Here is a 17,002-nt window from a genome sequence, read left to right as displayed (position 1 = left end):
ATTCCAGAAAATGATGTCATGGCTTTAGAAGCTTCTGATAGGCTAATTGACATCATTTGAGTCAAAGTCTGGTTCATCCTTGGGAGCAATTTCCAAACGCCTGAAGGTACCATGTTCATCTGTACAAACAATAGTACACAAGTATAAACACCATAGGACCACGCAGCCATCATACCGCTCAGGAAGGAGACTCGTTCTGTCTCCTAGAGATGAACGTACTTTGATGCAAATCAATCCCAGAACAACAGCGAAGGACCTTGTGAAGATGCTGGAGGAAACAGGTACAAAAGTATCTATATCCACAGTAAAACGAGTCCTATATCGACATAACCTGAAAGGCCGCTCAGCAAGGAAGAAGCCACTGCTCCAAAACCGCCATAAAAAAGCCAGACTACGGTTTGCAACTGCACATGGGGACAAAGATCGTACTTTTTGGTCTGATGAAACAAAAATATAACTGTTTGGCTATAATGACCATCGTTATGTTTGGAGGAAAAAGGGGGAAGCTTGCAAGCCGAAGAACACCATCCCAACCGTGAAGCACAGGGGTGGCAGCATCATGCTGTGGGGGTGTTTGCTGCAGGAGGGTCTCGTGCACTTCACAAGATAGATGGCATCATGAGGAAGCAAAATTATGTGGATATATTGAAGCAACATATCAAGACATCAGTCAGGAAGTTAAAGCTTGGTCGCAAATGGGTCTTCCAAATGAATAATGACCCAAAGCATACTTCCAAAGTTGTGGCAAAATGGCTTAAGGACAACAAAGTCAAGGTATTGGAGTGGCCATCACAAATCCCTGACCTCAATCCTATAGACATTTTGTGGGCAGACCTGAAAAAGCGTGTGCGAGCACGGAGGCCTACAAACCTGATTCAGTTACACCAGCTCTGTCAGGAGGAATGGGCCAAAATTCACCCAACCTATTGTGGGAAGCTTGTGGAAGGCTACCCGAAACGTTTGACCCAAGTTAAACAATTTAAAGGCAATGCTGCCAAATACTAATTGAGTGTATGTAAACTTCTGACCCACTGGGAATGTGATGAAAGAAATAAAAGCTGAAATAAATCATTCTCTCTACTATTATTCTGACATTTCACATTCTTAAAATGAAGTGGTGATCCTAACTGACCTAAGACAGGGAATCTTTACTAGGATTAAATGTCAGAAATTGTGAATAACTGAGTTGAAATGTATTTGGCTTAGGTGAATGTAAACTTCCGACATCAACTGTAAATGTGATATTTCCGGGGGAGGTTTTATATAAATTTGCAAAAATGTCTAAGAACCTGTTTTTGATTTGTCTTTATGGGGTATTGTGTGTAGATTGATGACGGAAAAAAACAATTTAATACATTTTTGAATAAGGCTGTAACATAACAAAGTGTGGAAAACGTCAAAGGGGTCTGAATACTTTCTGAATGCACTGTAAATTAAGAAGAAATTCCTTATCAAATAAACCATGCCAGGTTGGAGAGCATTGGCACATTGTCCATTTGACACAACATTAGCGCATTATAGACCTCAGAGCCAGAACAACCTTATCGACTGCTGTTGAATAATTAATGAATAGTCAGACACATCCAACCTTTTTTTAAAGAAGACTGATTAATTGATTTACTAGCAAGCAATGAAAATGTGCATTGTTTAAAAGAAAGTCCACACATCACTTTCTTTTTCTTTTTCACTGAAGTGCCATAGCCTGTAACGCTCTACATCACAGAGCATCTAGCTTAGCTGCTTGAGCATCAAAGGAAAGTTGGAAAGATGAGGAGATGTAGAAAGTTTAACAGAGTAAGTTAGCGAAACAATTGCTTAGAATCATTAGTAAACACTTCCTGCTATTAGATCAAGTTTATCCAAATGAAAATAAAGTTAATTTGAAAAAAAATCCTAAAATGAATGTAGGCCTATTTATGTAGGCCTGTATGTCACAGCCCTATGTATTAGTGTGAATTCCTGTTTGTGTGTGCAGGTAAACTAAAGTATTATGTAAAAAAGTAAGAGACAGCAGTAAATATAAAAGTGCTGTTAGTGCTTCTCCAAGTGCAAGTCCTTCCTGCCCTGCTTCCCAATATAAACAGTGTGTGTACTACACCAGGGTCAGTTTGGTACTGAGTCCTATAGAGGGCTGCTATTAGCTTCTTTCTAACACACACACACACACACACACATACCTCAGTGTTACAGGGGGTAACCTTGCCCGGCCTGTTGGCTCACATCTCTACCCTGAGATGGGTATTCTAATTAGAATCTGCCACGAGTGCCGCTGCTCAGGAGAATTAATAACCTCTCTCGCACTCTCTCTCAACCCTCCCCAAACACACACACACACACAGTTTTCACACACTCATAGACGGAGTACTACACACACTGTCTTTCACACACAAAAATAATACACACACTCCACACTTATGGGAGATGTGTCACCACCTCATCCCTGATCTCTGATCTCTGGTGGCTGGCCCTAACTCATTCTGCTGCTGTTACTGTTGGCTGCAGGAGACTCTCAACTGAGTGCTGCTAAAGGTATAGTCAGTACTGCTGCCCCTAGCTGAGTAGTGCTAAAGGTATAGTCAGTACTGCTGCCCCTAGCTGAGTAGTGCTAAAGGTATAGTCAGTACTGCTGCCCCTAGCTGAGTAGTACTAAAGGTATAGTCAGTACTGCTGCCCCTAGCTGAGTAGTGCTAAAGGTATAGTCAGTACTGCTGCCCCTAGCTGAGTAGTGCTAAAGGTATAGTCAGTACTGCTGCCCCTAGCTGAGTAGTACTAAAGGTATAGTCAGTACTGCTGCCCCTAGCTGAGTAGTGCTAAAGGTATAGTCAGTAATGCTGCCCCTAGCTGAGTAGTACTAAAGGTATAGTCAGTACTGCTGCCCCTAGCTGAGTAGTGCTAAAGGTATAGTCAGTACTGCTGCCCCTAGCTGAGTAGTACTAAAGGTATAGTCAGTACTGCTGCCCCTAGCTGAGTAGTGCTAAAGGTATAGTCAGTAATGCTGCCCCTAGCTGAGTAGTGCTAAAGGTATAGTCAGTACTGCTGCCCCTAGCTGAGTAGTACTAAAGGTATAGTCAGTACTGCTGCCCCTAGCTGAGTAGTACTAAAGGTATAGTCAGTACTGCTGCCCCTAGCTGAGTAGTACTAAAGGTATAGTCAGTACTGCTGCCCCTAGCTGAGTAGTACTAAAGGTATAGTCAGTACTGCTGCCCCTAGCTGAGTAGTGCTAAAGGTATAGTCAGTACTGCTGCCCCTAGCTGAGTAGTACTAAAGGTATAGTCAGTACTGCTGCCCCTAGCTGAGTAGTGCCCCTAGCTGAGTAGTGCCCCTAGCTGAGTAGTGCCCCTAGCTGAGTAGTGCCCCTAGCTGAGTAGTGCCCCTAGCTGAGTAGTGCCCCTAGCTGAGTAGTGCTAATTGAATTCTGCTGGCGGGCACACAGCTGTGTCCTGCTGATGAGTCCCAGGAGGCCCCAGCATGTGTCTATGGTTACTGTGTTGAGGCTCCAGCATGAAGCCATGTGTATATCATTACCCTCTCCCTTCCTGCCAAATCTCTGACTTGTGCCACTCGATACAATCCCCAGGCCAAGGCTCTGTGTCTTTGGGAGCCAAGCCTATATTACAATGCAGAGAGATGGCCCGCTTTTCACCAGCCTATGTTTATCTCCAGCTTTTACTTCTATATACGGACTATTGTGTGTTATTATAGAGACAGTTTCTAAGAATGGCTTAATGTTTCACGTTTAGGGGAGACTGAAAGATGGTCTGTAGGTAGATAGGAGTTAGAGCCTTTATTGGGTCATTTATTTTGACAGATGGAAACATTAGTTGGGATGTGTTATGGATGCAGTGTTATTAAGGCATATAATTTCACTGAGGGGATGCAATCCTGGTTCCCTCTAGAATACTCTGCATCACACACACTTGCTCTCTCTTTCTCTCTCTCTTTCTCTCTCGCTCTCTCACTCTCTCTTTCTCACACACACAAGCCAGGCTCCTGAGTTTTTTTTACCTCGGAATACCCTCACTTTGACAAAAAAGTGCCAAAGCAAAGAGAGGCGGAGAGAAAGTAATGTGAAAGGGATTCTGTGGAGACCTCTTCCAGTGATGATGAACTAGGCCTACCTGACTGCTAGTTTATTTTACACAGGTCCTTCTTTATTATCTTACTGAATAAGTTCCTCTAGCCAGGGTAAAAATACACAAGCTGCGTCTTCAATGACACCCTATTCTTTATGTAGTGCACTAGCTTTGACCAGAGGATGAGAATAGGGTGCCACTTGAGTTTTGCACACTGACTGGTTACACAAAAAAACAGTGAAAAGTGGATCAGTGCGCTTGTTTGTGTGCATTCATGCAAGCGTGCGTGTTTGTGTGTGTGTGTGTGTGTGTGTGTGTGTGTGTGTGTTCTCTCTCTCTCTCTGAGACAGTGGGCAGACAGACAGAGGGTCTGAGCAGAGCGTGTGTGTGAGTCTCAGTGTGATTAAGGAAGCTCAGACTATGCGGTGCCATTGGACGTTTCAAAGCAGCTCTTTTATGGGCCCGAGTCTTCGTTCTGTTTGATAGCGTGTAATTTAATGCAGTGGGCCAAGCTTTATTATAAAGAGATGCACATCATTTTGCTCCCAAAGAGCCCTTGACATTTTGCCTCTCTACTCACTCTTAAAGATTGTGTTTTATCTTCAGATATAGTTTTAGGTCTGGCAGACGGTTGTATGTGTGTGTTTGGAATGATGGATTGCCCCTGGGGAGGGGTGGACAAGGCCAAGGGAGGGGTTGGTTTGTACGGGGTCAGCGCCCACCCCCTCCACCTCAGTGAGGTGCTCTAAACAGGGTCAGCTCGTCCCTACAGCCCCTCTTCCTAGCTGGGAGCTCCAGCTCAGATCCTCACCTCCAGCTCCTTACCTCCAGCCCCCAGCACGACCCAGTACATCCCAGAACACCCAAGCCTTGCCATGCCAGTTCAGCACAACCCAACACAACACAGGCCAAACTACCAACCCAGATCACAAAGCACAACCCAACACAGCCCAACTACTACAGCCCCAGCTCCAACCCCCTGTGAGGGGGGCCTGGGTCAGTGCAGAGCGATGTTTACAACTCCTCCTAATCTGCTGAGAGATTGATGGGCCCCCTTCCTCCTCTCCCTCCTCCACCTCTTCCTCCTCCCCAACACATGGATTACTTTTAGCCTCTCTTTCTCTTACACTACTTACAAGAACAATGACACAGCTGTGACACTAGATACAGTAAAAATAACAGTGGAAAATGTGAGCATCTTTCTCCTTGTTTGTGGATGTCTGCAGAGAAAAAGGCATGAGTGCTGGACTCCATGGATGTCTATGTCTTCACACACATTGTTTTACAAGCACCAGATTTATGCCCCCCTTTTTTGTGCTTGCTGTTTGTTTGATGCTTCTTGCAGCTGGCAGAGTTTGGGGAACAGAGAGGGAGAAAGATGGTGTGTGTGTGTACAGGAAATGCTCTATGGGTCTTCTTTATTCAAAGCAAATGGTCCGACTCCCTCCCTCAGTGTGCGTGAATCAGATGGAGATGCTATGCTGCTATTTATTAACCGCTCTCATCAACCCTGTCCAGCGGATCGACAAAATATGCTTGAGTTATGAGTGCCATCAAGAGTGTGTGTGTGTGTGTGTGTGTGTGTAAGCTCGTACATGCGTGCATACACACGTTCGTGCTTGTGTGTGTGTGCACCTGTGTCTGTCCATGCCTGCGTGGTAGTGTACATTAATGTGGGAGGAGCGTGTAGGGATTTACACCCCATACCTGCCCTGCCAGGTCGTCTCTCAGGAACACTGAGGCTAACTGAGGCCAGCTGGGCTCTTCAAGCAGCCAATTGCCAAACTGATATATCATGTTAGCCAAGCTATAGGCTAGCCACACTGGGTAGCTAATAGCTATAGGTTAGCCAAATGCTAGCCACGTTGATTTATAGAATTAGCCACACTGTCGATGATAGACCAGAGCTAGGCTAACTAACTTTATTAAGTTAACGCTAGACTACGTCTTCAGAGAGAGACAGTGGGTTTAAACAGTGATAAAGAGGAACCACACATGTGCACTTGCTCTCTCCGTCTTTCTCACCCTGTCCCCCTCCTTTATTCTCTCTCTCCCTTTAGAGTAGGGAGGGCTTCAGGAGGGGGAGACTTCACATGCCACCCTGCCGATTAGCGTGTTGTGAGGAGAAGCAGACCTGTCTGCAGCAGTCACTGCAGACATATTTAATGTGTCTGATGTAATGGGGCTGAATCAGCAGATAGTTCCACTGGGAGCCATTAGCCTAAACATGTGTCGTTAACCCCTTCCCTGCCCTAGGCCCCAGCCCAGCCCAGACCAGCCCAGTCCCCCCTGCAGTCCCAGCGAAGTCCCCGCTCCAGGTGGAGAGAACACAGGGCAGTGGTGAAGGGAGGACTGATCTGTTATTTAAAATCTCTTGTCTCTCTTTCAATTTTCTCTTCATCTCTCCCTCTCCTCCAACCCCCCAAAATACTAAGGGGAGGGAGAGAAAGAGAGAGAGAGAGAGAAGTTTGCCTCTCTGGCTGGTGCTGTAGTGAGGATGGGGGTTTGAGGAGTTACCACCTCCATGCCTTTGAGAGCAGTTTTAAGGATTTTTCCCTGCAGCTCGCTGTAGCCCGTTACAGCAGTACGGAGAAGCGGCACCTGCCAATCTTAATGGCAAACGTATGTGCAGTGAAACTTAGGGAGGGAGGAAGCAAATGTTCCCTAAAGAGGGCGGCAATGTTGTCTGACTGGTCTGTTGTCTGCCTGGTCTGTTGTCTGACTGGTCTGTTGTCTGACTGGTCTGTTGTCTGCCTGGTCTGTTGTCTGACTGGTCTGTTGTCTGACTGGTCTGTTGTCTGACTGGTCTGTTGTCTGACTGGTCTGTTGTCTGCCTGGTCTGTTGTCTGACTGGTCTGTTGTCTGCCTGGTCTGTTGTCTGACTGGTCTGTTGTCTGCCTGGTCTGTTGTCTGACTGGTCTGTTGTCTGACTGGTCTGTTGTCTGACTGGTCTGTTGTCTGACTGGTCTGTTGTCTGCCTGGTCTGTTGTCTGACTGGTCTGTTGTCTGCCTGGTCTGTTGTCTGACTGGTCTGTTGTCTGCCTGGTCTGTTGTCTGCCTGGTCTGTTGTCTGCCTGGTCTGTTGTCTGCCTGGTCTGTTGTCTGACTGGTCTGTTGTCTGCCTGGTCTGTTGTCAGTGTGTGTAAGAGAGAGAGGGCTTGTGAGTGAGTGAGTGACTGAGTTTATCTTCTTGTAGGCGTACAAGTATGTGTCTGTGTTAAAGTGTGTTTCTTTGTATGTGTGCCTGTGTGTGTAGGTCGTTGTGTGCTGGAACCCAGAGCCTGTGGAACATCGCTTGAGTTTGAACTTAAAACAAAGAGGGATCCAGACAATAAAAAGCAAACCAAAGGGGGACGGGCCAAAGTGCTACTTTCACAAATTATACTCCGTAGTAATATCATCCCACAGGGTCTATTCTCCTCAGCCACCGGGCTTATCACCACAGTGCAGCTAACGCATGATCATGTGAGGCTGAAGAGTGTGTGAGGGTGGGGTGTGAATCAGGTTAACACACCCATGTTAACTCTCTAGACAGGTGTGTGTATCCCTTAATCCTCTGAATGATCATGTGTATCAGATTGGGTGCGTGTGTGTGTGCGTGTGTGTGTGTGTGTGTGTGTGTGTGTGTGTGTGTGTGTGTGTGTGTGTGTGTGTGTGTGTGTGTGTGTGTGTGTGTGTGTGTGTGTGTGTGTGTGTGTGTGTGTGTGTGTGTGTGTGTGTGTGTGTGTGTGTGTGTGTGTGTGTGTGTGTGTGTGTGTGTGTGTGTGTGTGTGTGTGTGTGTGTGCGCGCGCGTGTGTGTGTGCGCGTGTGCGTGCGCGCGCATGTGGTGTGTGTACTGTAGTGAGTGTATGGTCATTAGGAGTCTCTATCTCAGGTCCACATGTCTATACATAGCAGTGTGTATGGTGTATAGTGCTATGCTGCAGTGTGTATGGTGTATAGTGCTATGCTGCAGTGTGTATGGTGTATAGTGCTATGCTGCAGTGTGTATGGTATATAGTGCTATGCTGCAGTGTGTATGGTGTATAGTGCTATGCTGCAGTGTGTATGGTGTATAGTGCTATGCTGCAGTGTGTATGGTGTATAGTGCTATGCTGCAGTGTGTATGGTGTATAGTGCTATGCTGCAGTGTGTATGGTGTATAGTGCTATGCTGCAGTGTGTATGGTGTATAGTGCTATGCTGCAGTGTGTATGGTGTATAGTGCTATGCTGCAGTGTGTATGGTGTATAGTGCTATGCTGCAGTGTGTATGGTGTATAGTGCTATGCTGCAGTGTGTATGGTGTATAGTGCTATGCTGCAGTGTGTATGGTGTATAGTGCTATGCTGCAGTGTGTATGGTGTATAGTGCTATGCTGCAGTGTGTATGGTGTATAGTGCTATGCTGCAGTGTGTATGGTGTATAGTGCTATGCTGCAGTGTGTATGGTGTATAGTGCTATGCTGCAGTGTGTATGGTGTATAGTGCTATGCTGCAGTGTGTATGGTGTATAGTGCTATGCTGCAGTGTGTATGGTGTATAGTGCTATGCTGCAGTGTGTATGGTGTATAGTGCTATGCTGCAGTGTGTATGGTGTATAGTGCTATGCTGCAGTGTGTATGGTGTATAGTGCTATGCTGCAGTGTGTATGGTGTATAGTGCTATGCTGCAGTGTGTATGGTGTATAGTGCTATGCTGCAGTGTGTATGGTGTATAGTGCTATGCTGCAGTGTGTATGGTGTATAGTGCTATGCTGCAGTGTGTATGGTGTATAGTGCTATGCTGCAGTGTGTATGGTGTATAGTGCTATGCTGCAGTGTGTATGGTGTATAGTGCTATGCTGCAGTGTGTATGGTGTATAGTGCTATGCTGCAGTGTGTATGGTGTATAGTGCTATGCTGCAGTGTGCTGTCTGTGTGTATGAGCTCATCGTAAGAGCCAGGGGTCTCTCCCTCTCTCTCTCTCTCCCCCCTCTCCCTCTCTCTCCCCCCTCTCCCTCTCTCTCCCCCAGACCTCAGCAGAGCTCCACGTCATGTCTGTCACCTTCCCTCTGGCCACAAAGCTGCCTATTATAGACAGGGCTCAGTGACCAGAGCAGACCCTTACCAGCACCCCTCCACCCTTCTCCTGCTGCTCCCTCCTCTCTCTCCCTCCCCTGTTTCCAGTGTGATTGTGAATATCCCCTAGCTAGTCCAGTGTTCTCCTGGAGAGAGCAGAGTGGTTGGTGCAGGGCCAGGATCATCCCCTTTGGCTCCAATAAAACGAGTCAGCAAATCTGCTGCTGACTGATCCACCTCCATCGCCCCTCTCATCCCCTTTCAGCCCTTATATCCCTCCTCTCATCCTTCTCTCCCCTTCCCTCGCTCCTCTCTTCCCTCTTTCCCCCCTCTATCACTCATCTCCCTATGGTTGAAGCTCTCTATGGTTGTCTATGGCTGAAGCTCTCTATGGTTGTCTGGCTGAAGCTCTCTATGGTTGTCTATGGTTGAAGCTCTCTATGGTTGTCTGGCTGAAGCTCTCTATGGTTGTCTGGCTGAAGCTCTCTATGGTTGTCTATGGTTGAAGCTCTCTATGGTTGTCTGGCTGAAGCTCTCTATGGTTGTCTATGGCTAAAGCGCTCTATCGTTGTCTATGGCTGAAGCTTTCTATGGTTGTCTATGGCTGAAGCTCTCTATGGCTGAAGCTCTCTATGGTTGTCTATGGCTGAGGCATTCCTGACACTGAACTGTGGTTGAGAGCAGAGTGGAGTGGAGCCCTGTGGCCCAGAGGTGAACCAGCACTGCTCCAGGTCCAGGCAGGTCCTGATTTACTCCTGCGGTCTGGAGACAGTCTGTCGACAGATCTATGTTGTGGAGTGGACCCCCGGGATCTGAAAGAGGGCCATTATTGGACTCTGTGCATTTGGGAAATGCTTGCTACAGTGCTACCTAATGCTGACACCTTTTGTGAGAGGAATGTAGTTACGAAAGAGAAAGAGAGAGAGTGATAGGGGAAAGAGAAAGGTAGAGAAAGGAGAGTGAAAGGGAGGTTATTCATGGGGTGGTTAGAATGAGAAAGGAGTAGAAAGAGATAGAGTAACCTCTTCTCTCAGGAGAGCTACAGGATTCCCCCCAGCTTCCCAAACTCACTCACTGTCTGACAACTCAGACAAGAGTGCAACTGAGAGCCCAGGGATTTTCACCTTTTAGACACACACATACACACGCACGCATACGTCACACACACACACACAGACACACACACACACATAGCTGCACTCACAAACTCACACTGTGAATACATTACATTTACACACCCCACCATCTGTCTTATACACATTTAAATCTGTCTTTCTCATATACACACAAAGGCACGCTTGCTGCAGCAGGAGTCAAATGGCCCAACATGTTAAAAGCATTAGGTATGCACAAATCCAAAAGTGCTTCTCGGGCCGATATCATGTGTATACATTCAGCTGCGTCTCTGACCCCCCTCTCCCCCCTCCTCCCCTCGTCTCCCCCAGGGAACTCTAAAACGGAGCGGGCTTGGATGTTTGCTAAAGAATAGATGGGGTATTATTATTTTAAGCGTGTATGCTCTCGTTGGCGGTGGAGCCTGCCCAAGCACAGCGATGATGTTTGAAGGAAAGGTATATAAAAGTACACTTCAAAGCACTGCAGCAGCCTTCATGCGGCCGGACCCTGTTTATCTTTGCGGCACACACACACACACATGCATGCACACACACACCGAAAAAGAAGGAAAGTAATTTCTATCGCAGGATTTATGAGGAAGGAGGGAGAGCGCGGTAGAGGTAAAATGGGGGGAGGGCGTGCAGAAATGAAATGAAAGAAAATCCACCTTTTGATATTAGTTTTTTCTTTAGCTATTTTGGGTCCTATTTTGGGTCCTGCTACAGTACTACAGGGGAGGAAGCTGACCAAGGAAATCTTCTGCTTTGACTGTGGCCACCGGCCGCTCTGAGAGAGAGAGAGAGAGAGAGAGAGCTCCAACTTGCTGGCTGAGACCGTATACAAAGCCACACCTCAGCACATGAAGCCAACACAGACCTCTTCTGTGCAGCACAGCACTTGGCGTCCCGTCCAGTCTCTAACAGGCAGCGCTAGGGTAATGTTAGCGTTAGCAGTTTCTACCTCTGGAAGCAGCCTCAGCCCTCACCTGCACACAGGAAAGAGCTGAGGCATAGAGGTCAGGGGTCACAGACTAGACCAGAGGAGAGGTGTGAGACAGAAAAAAGGGATGACTGGTAAAGCTGGTGAGCCCTGCCAGCCACCTGCTCACTGGAAGGGGCTGAGGCAGAAGAGTCGGGGGTTGAAGGTCACCAAGGAAAGGTCATCACTGTCTTTATGTGCACATGGAGGAATGTCCCTAATTTAGACTGTGGACAGAGAGAGGAGAGGGGGAAGGGGTGAAAGGAGGTGGGTAGGAGTAAAGGAGAGACAGAGGAGGGCTAGATGGGGGTACAGAGACAGAGTAGTGAGAGGTAAAGAGAGAGAGGGTGGAGAATGAGAGAGATAGTTGAGAAAGAAGGGTCAAGAGCGAAGGACGAGACTGAGTGGGGAAGCAGGAGAGTTCCCTTTCACACTAGAGTTCTGGTTCTTGTGTAGCTAACTGTTTAAGTGTGGCATTGCTAATCTGGCCTCTCCATTAGTCAAGCCCCAAATATCATCCATCAACACTGAGATCTCTCTCACATACACACACCCCAACAGGTTGAGAAAACACAACTGCAAGCCCAAACTATCTCAACTTAATCACAAGCCCTCTGACAGGATGGATTTCTAAACCAGAAGCCCAATAACAGAATAGGCTTTGTGTGATACTCTGCAGAATGCTAGGAGAGAGAGAGCAGTGAGAGAAGAAAAGAGAGCGAAGGAATATCTTGGAGAGAGCGGGGGGGAGAGAGAACTGGAAAAGCCAAGGAGGAGTTTTTTTCTAGTGGCCTTAGTGAGTAACGTCCTGTGTTGTCGTGGTGGTGTGTTCCAAACGGCAGGCTGGGGAGTTGGTAGGAGCTGCAGCCTCTTCTCAGCTGCCTCGATGGGTGTCACTGACTCACACCAACACACCGGAAAAACCTCCACTACACCCCCAACACGCACACATAGCAACCCCCCACCACCTCCCTCCCCTAAAAAAGAAAAGTAAAATAGAACTTTAAAAAGAAAGGAAAAGGTTTGGGTAATCACTCTTTGGCTCTTGGCTGTGTGCTCATGCATACCCCCCCTATAACTCTGGCTGGTTGTAATAGATGAGGATAGCAGAGTGCATGTTTACGAGCGCAAGTGCTGGACTTGGCAGGCCTGTCTCACAGTTCATCACAGCTCAGTGACTGGGCCCTGACTCAACCCGTGTCTCTTACACACAGTTTACATGGGGGGGGGCTGTCATGCACCCAACCCAACCCCCCACTAGCCCCATACTGCACCTATCCCTGTTCACCCCCACCCTTCTCTCTTTCCCGAACCGCCCTGGCTTACTCTACCCCTACCTCCTATACCACTTTGTGACTGCACAGTATCTGTCTTATTGTTTGAAATTGTGCATTGATTAAGTACAGTACTACCATTTTTTTTTTTTTTTGCCATTTACTCAACAATCTCTCTCTGACGTCCTCTTTCCTTCTCGCTCTCTCTCTCGCTCTCTCTGTCTCTCTTTCTCTCTCTCCCTCTCTCTGTATGTCTGTCTCTCCCTCCCTCTCTATCTCTCTTTGTCTCTTTCTCTCTCCTCTCTCTGTCTCTCTGTCTTGCTCTCTCTTTTTGTCTCTCTGTCTCTTTTTGTCTCTCTCTCACTCTCTTTGTCTCTCTCTCTAGTGGTCGTATGCATTGGAGAAGCCTAACACGGGCAGTGTGTTCAGCCTGGCCTGGTCGGCAGACGGCACGCAGCTCGCGGGGGCTTGTGGGAACGGACACGTCATCTTCGCCCATATTGTGGAGCAGCGCTGGGAGTGGAGGAGCTTCGAGATCACCCTCACCAAGAGGAGGACCATGCAGGTAGAACACACACACAGATCACCCTCACCAAGAGGAGGACCATGCAGGTGTTTCAGGGCAGGTTCCTTGTGCCATATGCTTGGTTAACCTCCAGAAAAAGGCTTAATCTTTACTTCACTTAAGAAGCCAAATAGTCCCTGAGCCTAAATGAATTAATGAGACAGCTAACTGAGTGTAAATGGGCTGGTGTGAGAGGCAGACGCTAGTGAGGTGAAGTTAACAGGCTATTTAAAGGGCCAGACTATTCCCCAGGCCTGGGTACTTGTGGCCATACATTATGCTATAAGCCTCCCAGTGTGGACCAGTGACAATGGCCAGCCTGTGTAACAGCCTCCGTCACCGAGTGTGTTTAAACTTCAGAAACCACAAGGTAGCGTTTACACGCGGTCGACACCCACCTCGCGCACACAGAAACGGACACACACACGTGGATAAACGCATACGCACACACACGTGCACTCTCGCCATAGACAGCCCTCACTGAGCACTGTTTGCGTTAACCAAACAAACCTGTGTCTTCAGCTATTTATTTTCAGCCTTGCGGGGGTTTTGTCTCTCTCCTCTCGTTCTGCCTCGCTCTCCCTCTCTTTTTTAAAAGTGCACATCTGCCAATGGTTTGTGAATCAGGCGGCTAAATTTACCACTTCGCGGTTAAACATTTTTATTCCTGGTTGTTTGGTGAGTAAATTTGGGTTGTTAATGGAGGTTAAAGAAGGATGATGTTTAAACCCTTAAATAAATACCCACCACACCTTTTACCTGCTGGTGGAAAACCACATTTAATTCATTCATTCATTAATTCACAGGGAAATGTGGAAGATTTTTTAAAATCCTAACAGGTGAAAAAAGTAGAAACACACACACGTACATATACACACCAGGCATTTCTGTCCACTGCTGTCCTATGCTTAGACATGGGCTGTTTCCTGTATATATCAACAGTAAATACACTCTTGAGTTTACGTGAGTGCATCCATGCCTACTATACATCTATGAGTGTCTCAGAAAACATGTCCTGTGTGTATATGCTATAGGCTGTTTGTTACAATTAGTTTGTTAGTATTTCAGATTATTTGTTACTCAATGTCTGTGTGTGTTTATGTATGTCAAGATCTGTGCTACATGTGCATGTTTGTGTGTATGTCTGTGTGTGTGTTCCTAAACAGTCCCTCTCTCTCTCTATCCATCACCCAGGTGAGGAACGTGGTGAATGATGCGGTGGATGTTCTGGAGTTCAGGGACCGGGTCATCAAAGCCTCTCTGGCCCACGGTCACCTGGTGGTCACCACCTCTCTCCAGTGCTACGTCTACAGTGCTAAGAACTGGAACACCCCTCTCATCTTTGACCTGAAGGAGGGGACCGTCAGCCTCATTGTACAGGCTGAGAAGTAAGTCTCTCTTTATCCTTCTGTCTCTATCTCGTTCTGTCCCTCCTTTTCTTAGTTTTCCCGTCTCGTCTATCCCTGTTGCGCCTATCTCTCTGTTGCGCCTATCTCTCTGTTGCGCCTATCTCTCTGTTGCGCCTATCTCTCTGTTGCGCCTATCTCTCTGTTGCGCCTATCTCTGGACCCCCTCTCCTTTTCCTACCCTCCCCCTCTCTCTCCTGCCAAACACACTGTGTGTATGTGTGTACGCTTGCGTCTCTTTCTGTGTGTGTGTGTGTGTGTATGTATGTGTGTGTGTGTGTCAGAGTGCATGTTTATGAGAACTGTGTGTGAGTGTGAATGTGTGCCATTAGCAGAGCAGGTCTGGCTGTGGAAGCCTGACTGCAGTGGCGAACAGAGAGATGGACATCTATCATTCTCTCTAATGGGTCGTTCGAAAGAGGATTTAGACTCCCACCATCTCAGATTGTTCTGAAATTGTTTCTGTTGTTAGAAACAGATAAGATGAGCATTCCTGCAACATTATTTGGTTGAAATATAATTTGATCTCTGAGAAATTAAGATAATTGATAGCACCCAAATTGGCCATTTTAATTTATAGGATTCATATTATATTAAATAAATATAGTACCTAACATCCGATTTGGACCAAACTTTTTTCTAACAATGAGTTAGACATGAGGAATCCAAAGAAATGTTCAAAAGCCCCACACGGACCCCCCACACCCCACGCCAATCCCACCCCAACAAGGAGTATATAGTATCAGCTCTCTATGTCTGACAAGTAGTATGGAGCTGTGGCTCAGAGTATTGTTTGTTCATCCTATGTAATGTATTCCCTGTGATTTCGATATAGTTTTTTTCCCTGTTCAGAGAAATTAGTCATTGAAGTTGTTAGGTCCCATCACCCTACATCCTGATATTACCAGGTTCTGAACACTAGATGGTGCTGTTCCTGCTATTAGGTGTTTGTTTATTTAATGTTAAAGAGGTATTTCACCGAAATTACAAGATTACATATTGGTTTCCATACCCTGTAAGCAGTCTATGGACACGGTATGACAGCAATCCATATCATCCTAAGGTAAAAAATTATAATTGATTGCTTAACTCATGGATTTATGCCACAAATGCTAAAAGGTTTGCATTTGAAACAGTGGCCAGGTAAACAAAACCAAAGCATGGGTTGCTGTCATACCTTGTCCATAGACTGCTTACAGGGTAAGGAAACCAATATGTAATTTAGTAATTTGGGTGAACTATCCCTTTAACATATTATATATCACCTAATAGCAGGAACAGCACCATCTAGTGCTCTTAACTTGGTAATATCAGGATGTAGGATGGGACATAAACATAACTTCAATGAGTAATTTATCTGAACAGGGGGAAAAAACATAATCAAACTAAGAATACATTACATAGAATGAAGAACCAATACTTGAGTCACACCTCCATTGTACTTGTCAGACATAGAGAACTGATATTGTATACTCGTTGATGGGATGGGATTGGCGTGGGGTGTGGGGGGTCTGTGTGTGGCTTTTGACAATTTCTTTGGATTCCTCATGTCTTACTCAATGTTACCATTTTTTGGGGTCCAAATCGGATGGTAGGTACTATATTTATTCAATATTAAAATGGCCAATTTGGGTGCAATCAATTAGCTTAAATTATATTTCAACAAAATAATGTTGCAGGAATGCTAATCTTATGTTTCTAACTACAGAAAAGATTTCAGAACAATCTGAGATGGTGGGTCTCATGGCTTGCAGAAATGACATGGAACGACCCTAATGCTTCATTTCTCCTCAGTGATTGTTCATCAAGCCTACCGTGAAATCGAGACTATTTAGTTTTCTGGCAACCCCTCCTCGCTCTGTTATGAAATTTGATTGAGAACGAGACAGTAGATGGAAATTAACTTGATAGGTCCCTGACAAATACACTGAATGAATATATCAATAAAATAAACAGCTCTTGTTTTTACTTGAAAACGATAAGGCAGCACAGCTTTTCGAAGAGAATTGTTTAAATTACAGACTCACTCTTATTTATCTTGGCTCCATCTTGTGGTTTGTTATGCACCTCCTCTCCTCTCCTCTCCTCTCCTCTCCACTCCTCTCCACTCCTCTCACCCACTCCCACTCTCCTCTTTGTTGATCCCTCCTGTCTCTATCACTCGTTCTCCTCTCTCTTCTCCATCTCTCTGTCCCTAACCCTGCTTTCTATCACTCCCTCTCATCTTTATCTCTTTATCTTTCCCTTTCTCCTCTTTATTTTGGCTCCTCTCTCAGACACTTCCTGTTGGTGGATGGGATGGGGGTGTATGTGTTCTCCTACGAGGGCCGTCTCATCTCCACGCCCAGATTCCCCGGCATGAGAACGGACATCCTCAATGCCCAGTCAGTCTCCCTTAGCAACGATACCATCGCCATCCGGGACAAGAGCGATGAGAAGGGTGAGTGGATGGCCAGCCGAGCTGTCCCGTCACTACTACAATACAATACCAAACTTTATTGTCCACAGCGGGGTGAGATTTGCCTTTGGCTTCTTCACTCAATTACATTTACA

At 46.4% G+C, this 17,002-nt stretch overlaps 1 protein-coding gene across 5 annotated transcripts in view; it reads left to right on the top strand.

The window, feature by feature from the left end:
• The window catches only part of ift80 (intraflagellar transport 80 homolog (Chlamydomonas)), a 67,747-nt gene that overhangs the window by 32,205 nt on the left and 18,540 nt on the right, over positions 1-17,002 (top strand). For all 5 annotated transcript variants that reach the window (XR_006001144.2, XM_041877835.1, XM_041877834.1 and 2 more), the window contains exons 9-11: positions 12,864-13,043; positions 14,238-14,431; positions 16,726-16,889. Coding sequence is in view for 4 of the 5 variants with exons in the window: in XM_041877835.1 (XP_041733769.1) it covers positions 12,864-13,043; positions 14,238-14,431; positions 16,726-16,889 (538 nt within the window). In the remaining variant the exon portion in view is untranslated. The remainder of the gene's footprint in view (positions 1-12,863; positions 13,044-14,237; positions 14,432-16,725; positions 16,890-17,002) is intronic.

This window comes from Coregonus clupeaformis, chromosome 6 (genome assembly GCF_020615455.1).
Source record: "Coregonus clupeaformis isolate EN_2021a chromosome 6, ASM2061545v1, whole genome shotgun sequence".
NCBI classification, from domain to species: Eukaryota; Metazoa; Chordata; class Actinopteri; order Salmoniformes; family Salmonidae; genus Coregonus; species Coregonus clupeaformis.
Note: the sequence above shows the minus strand (reverse complement) of the source record. Positions and strands in the feature narration are given on the sequence as shown.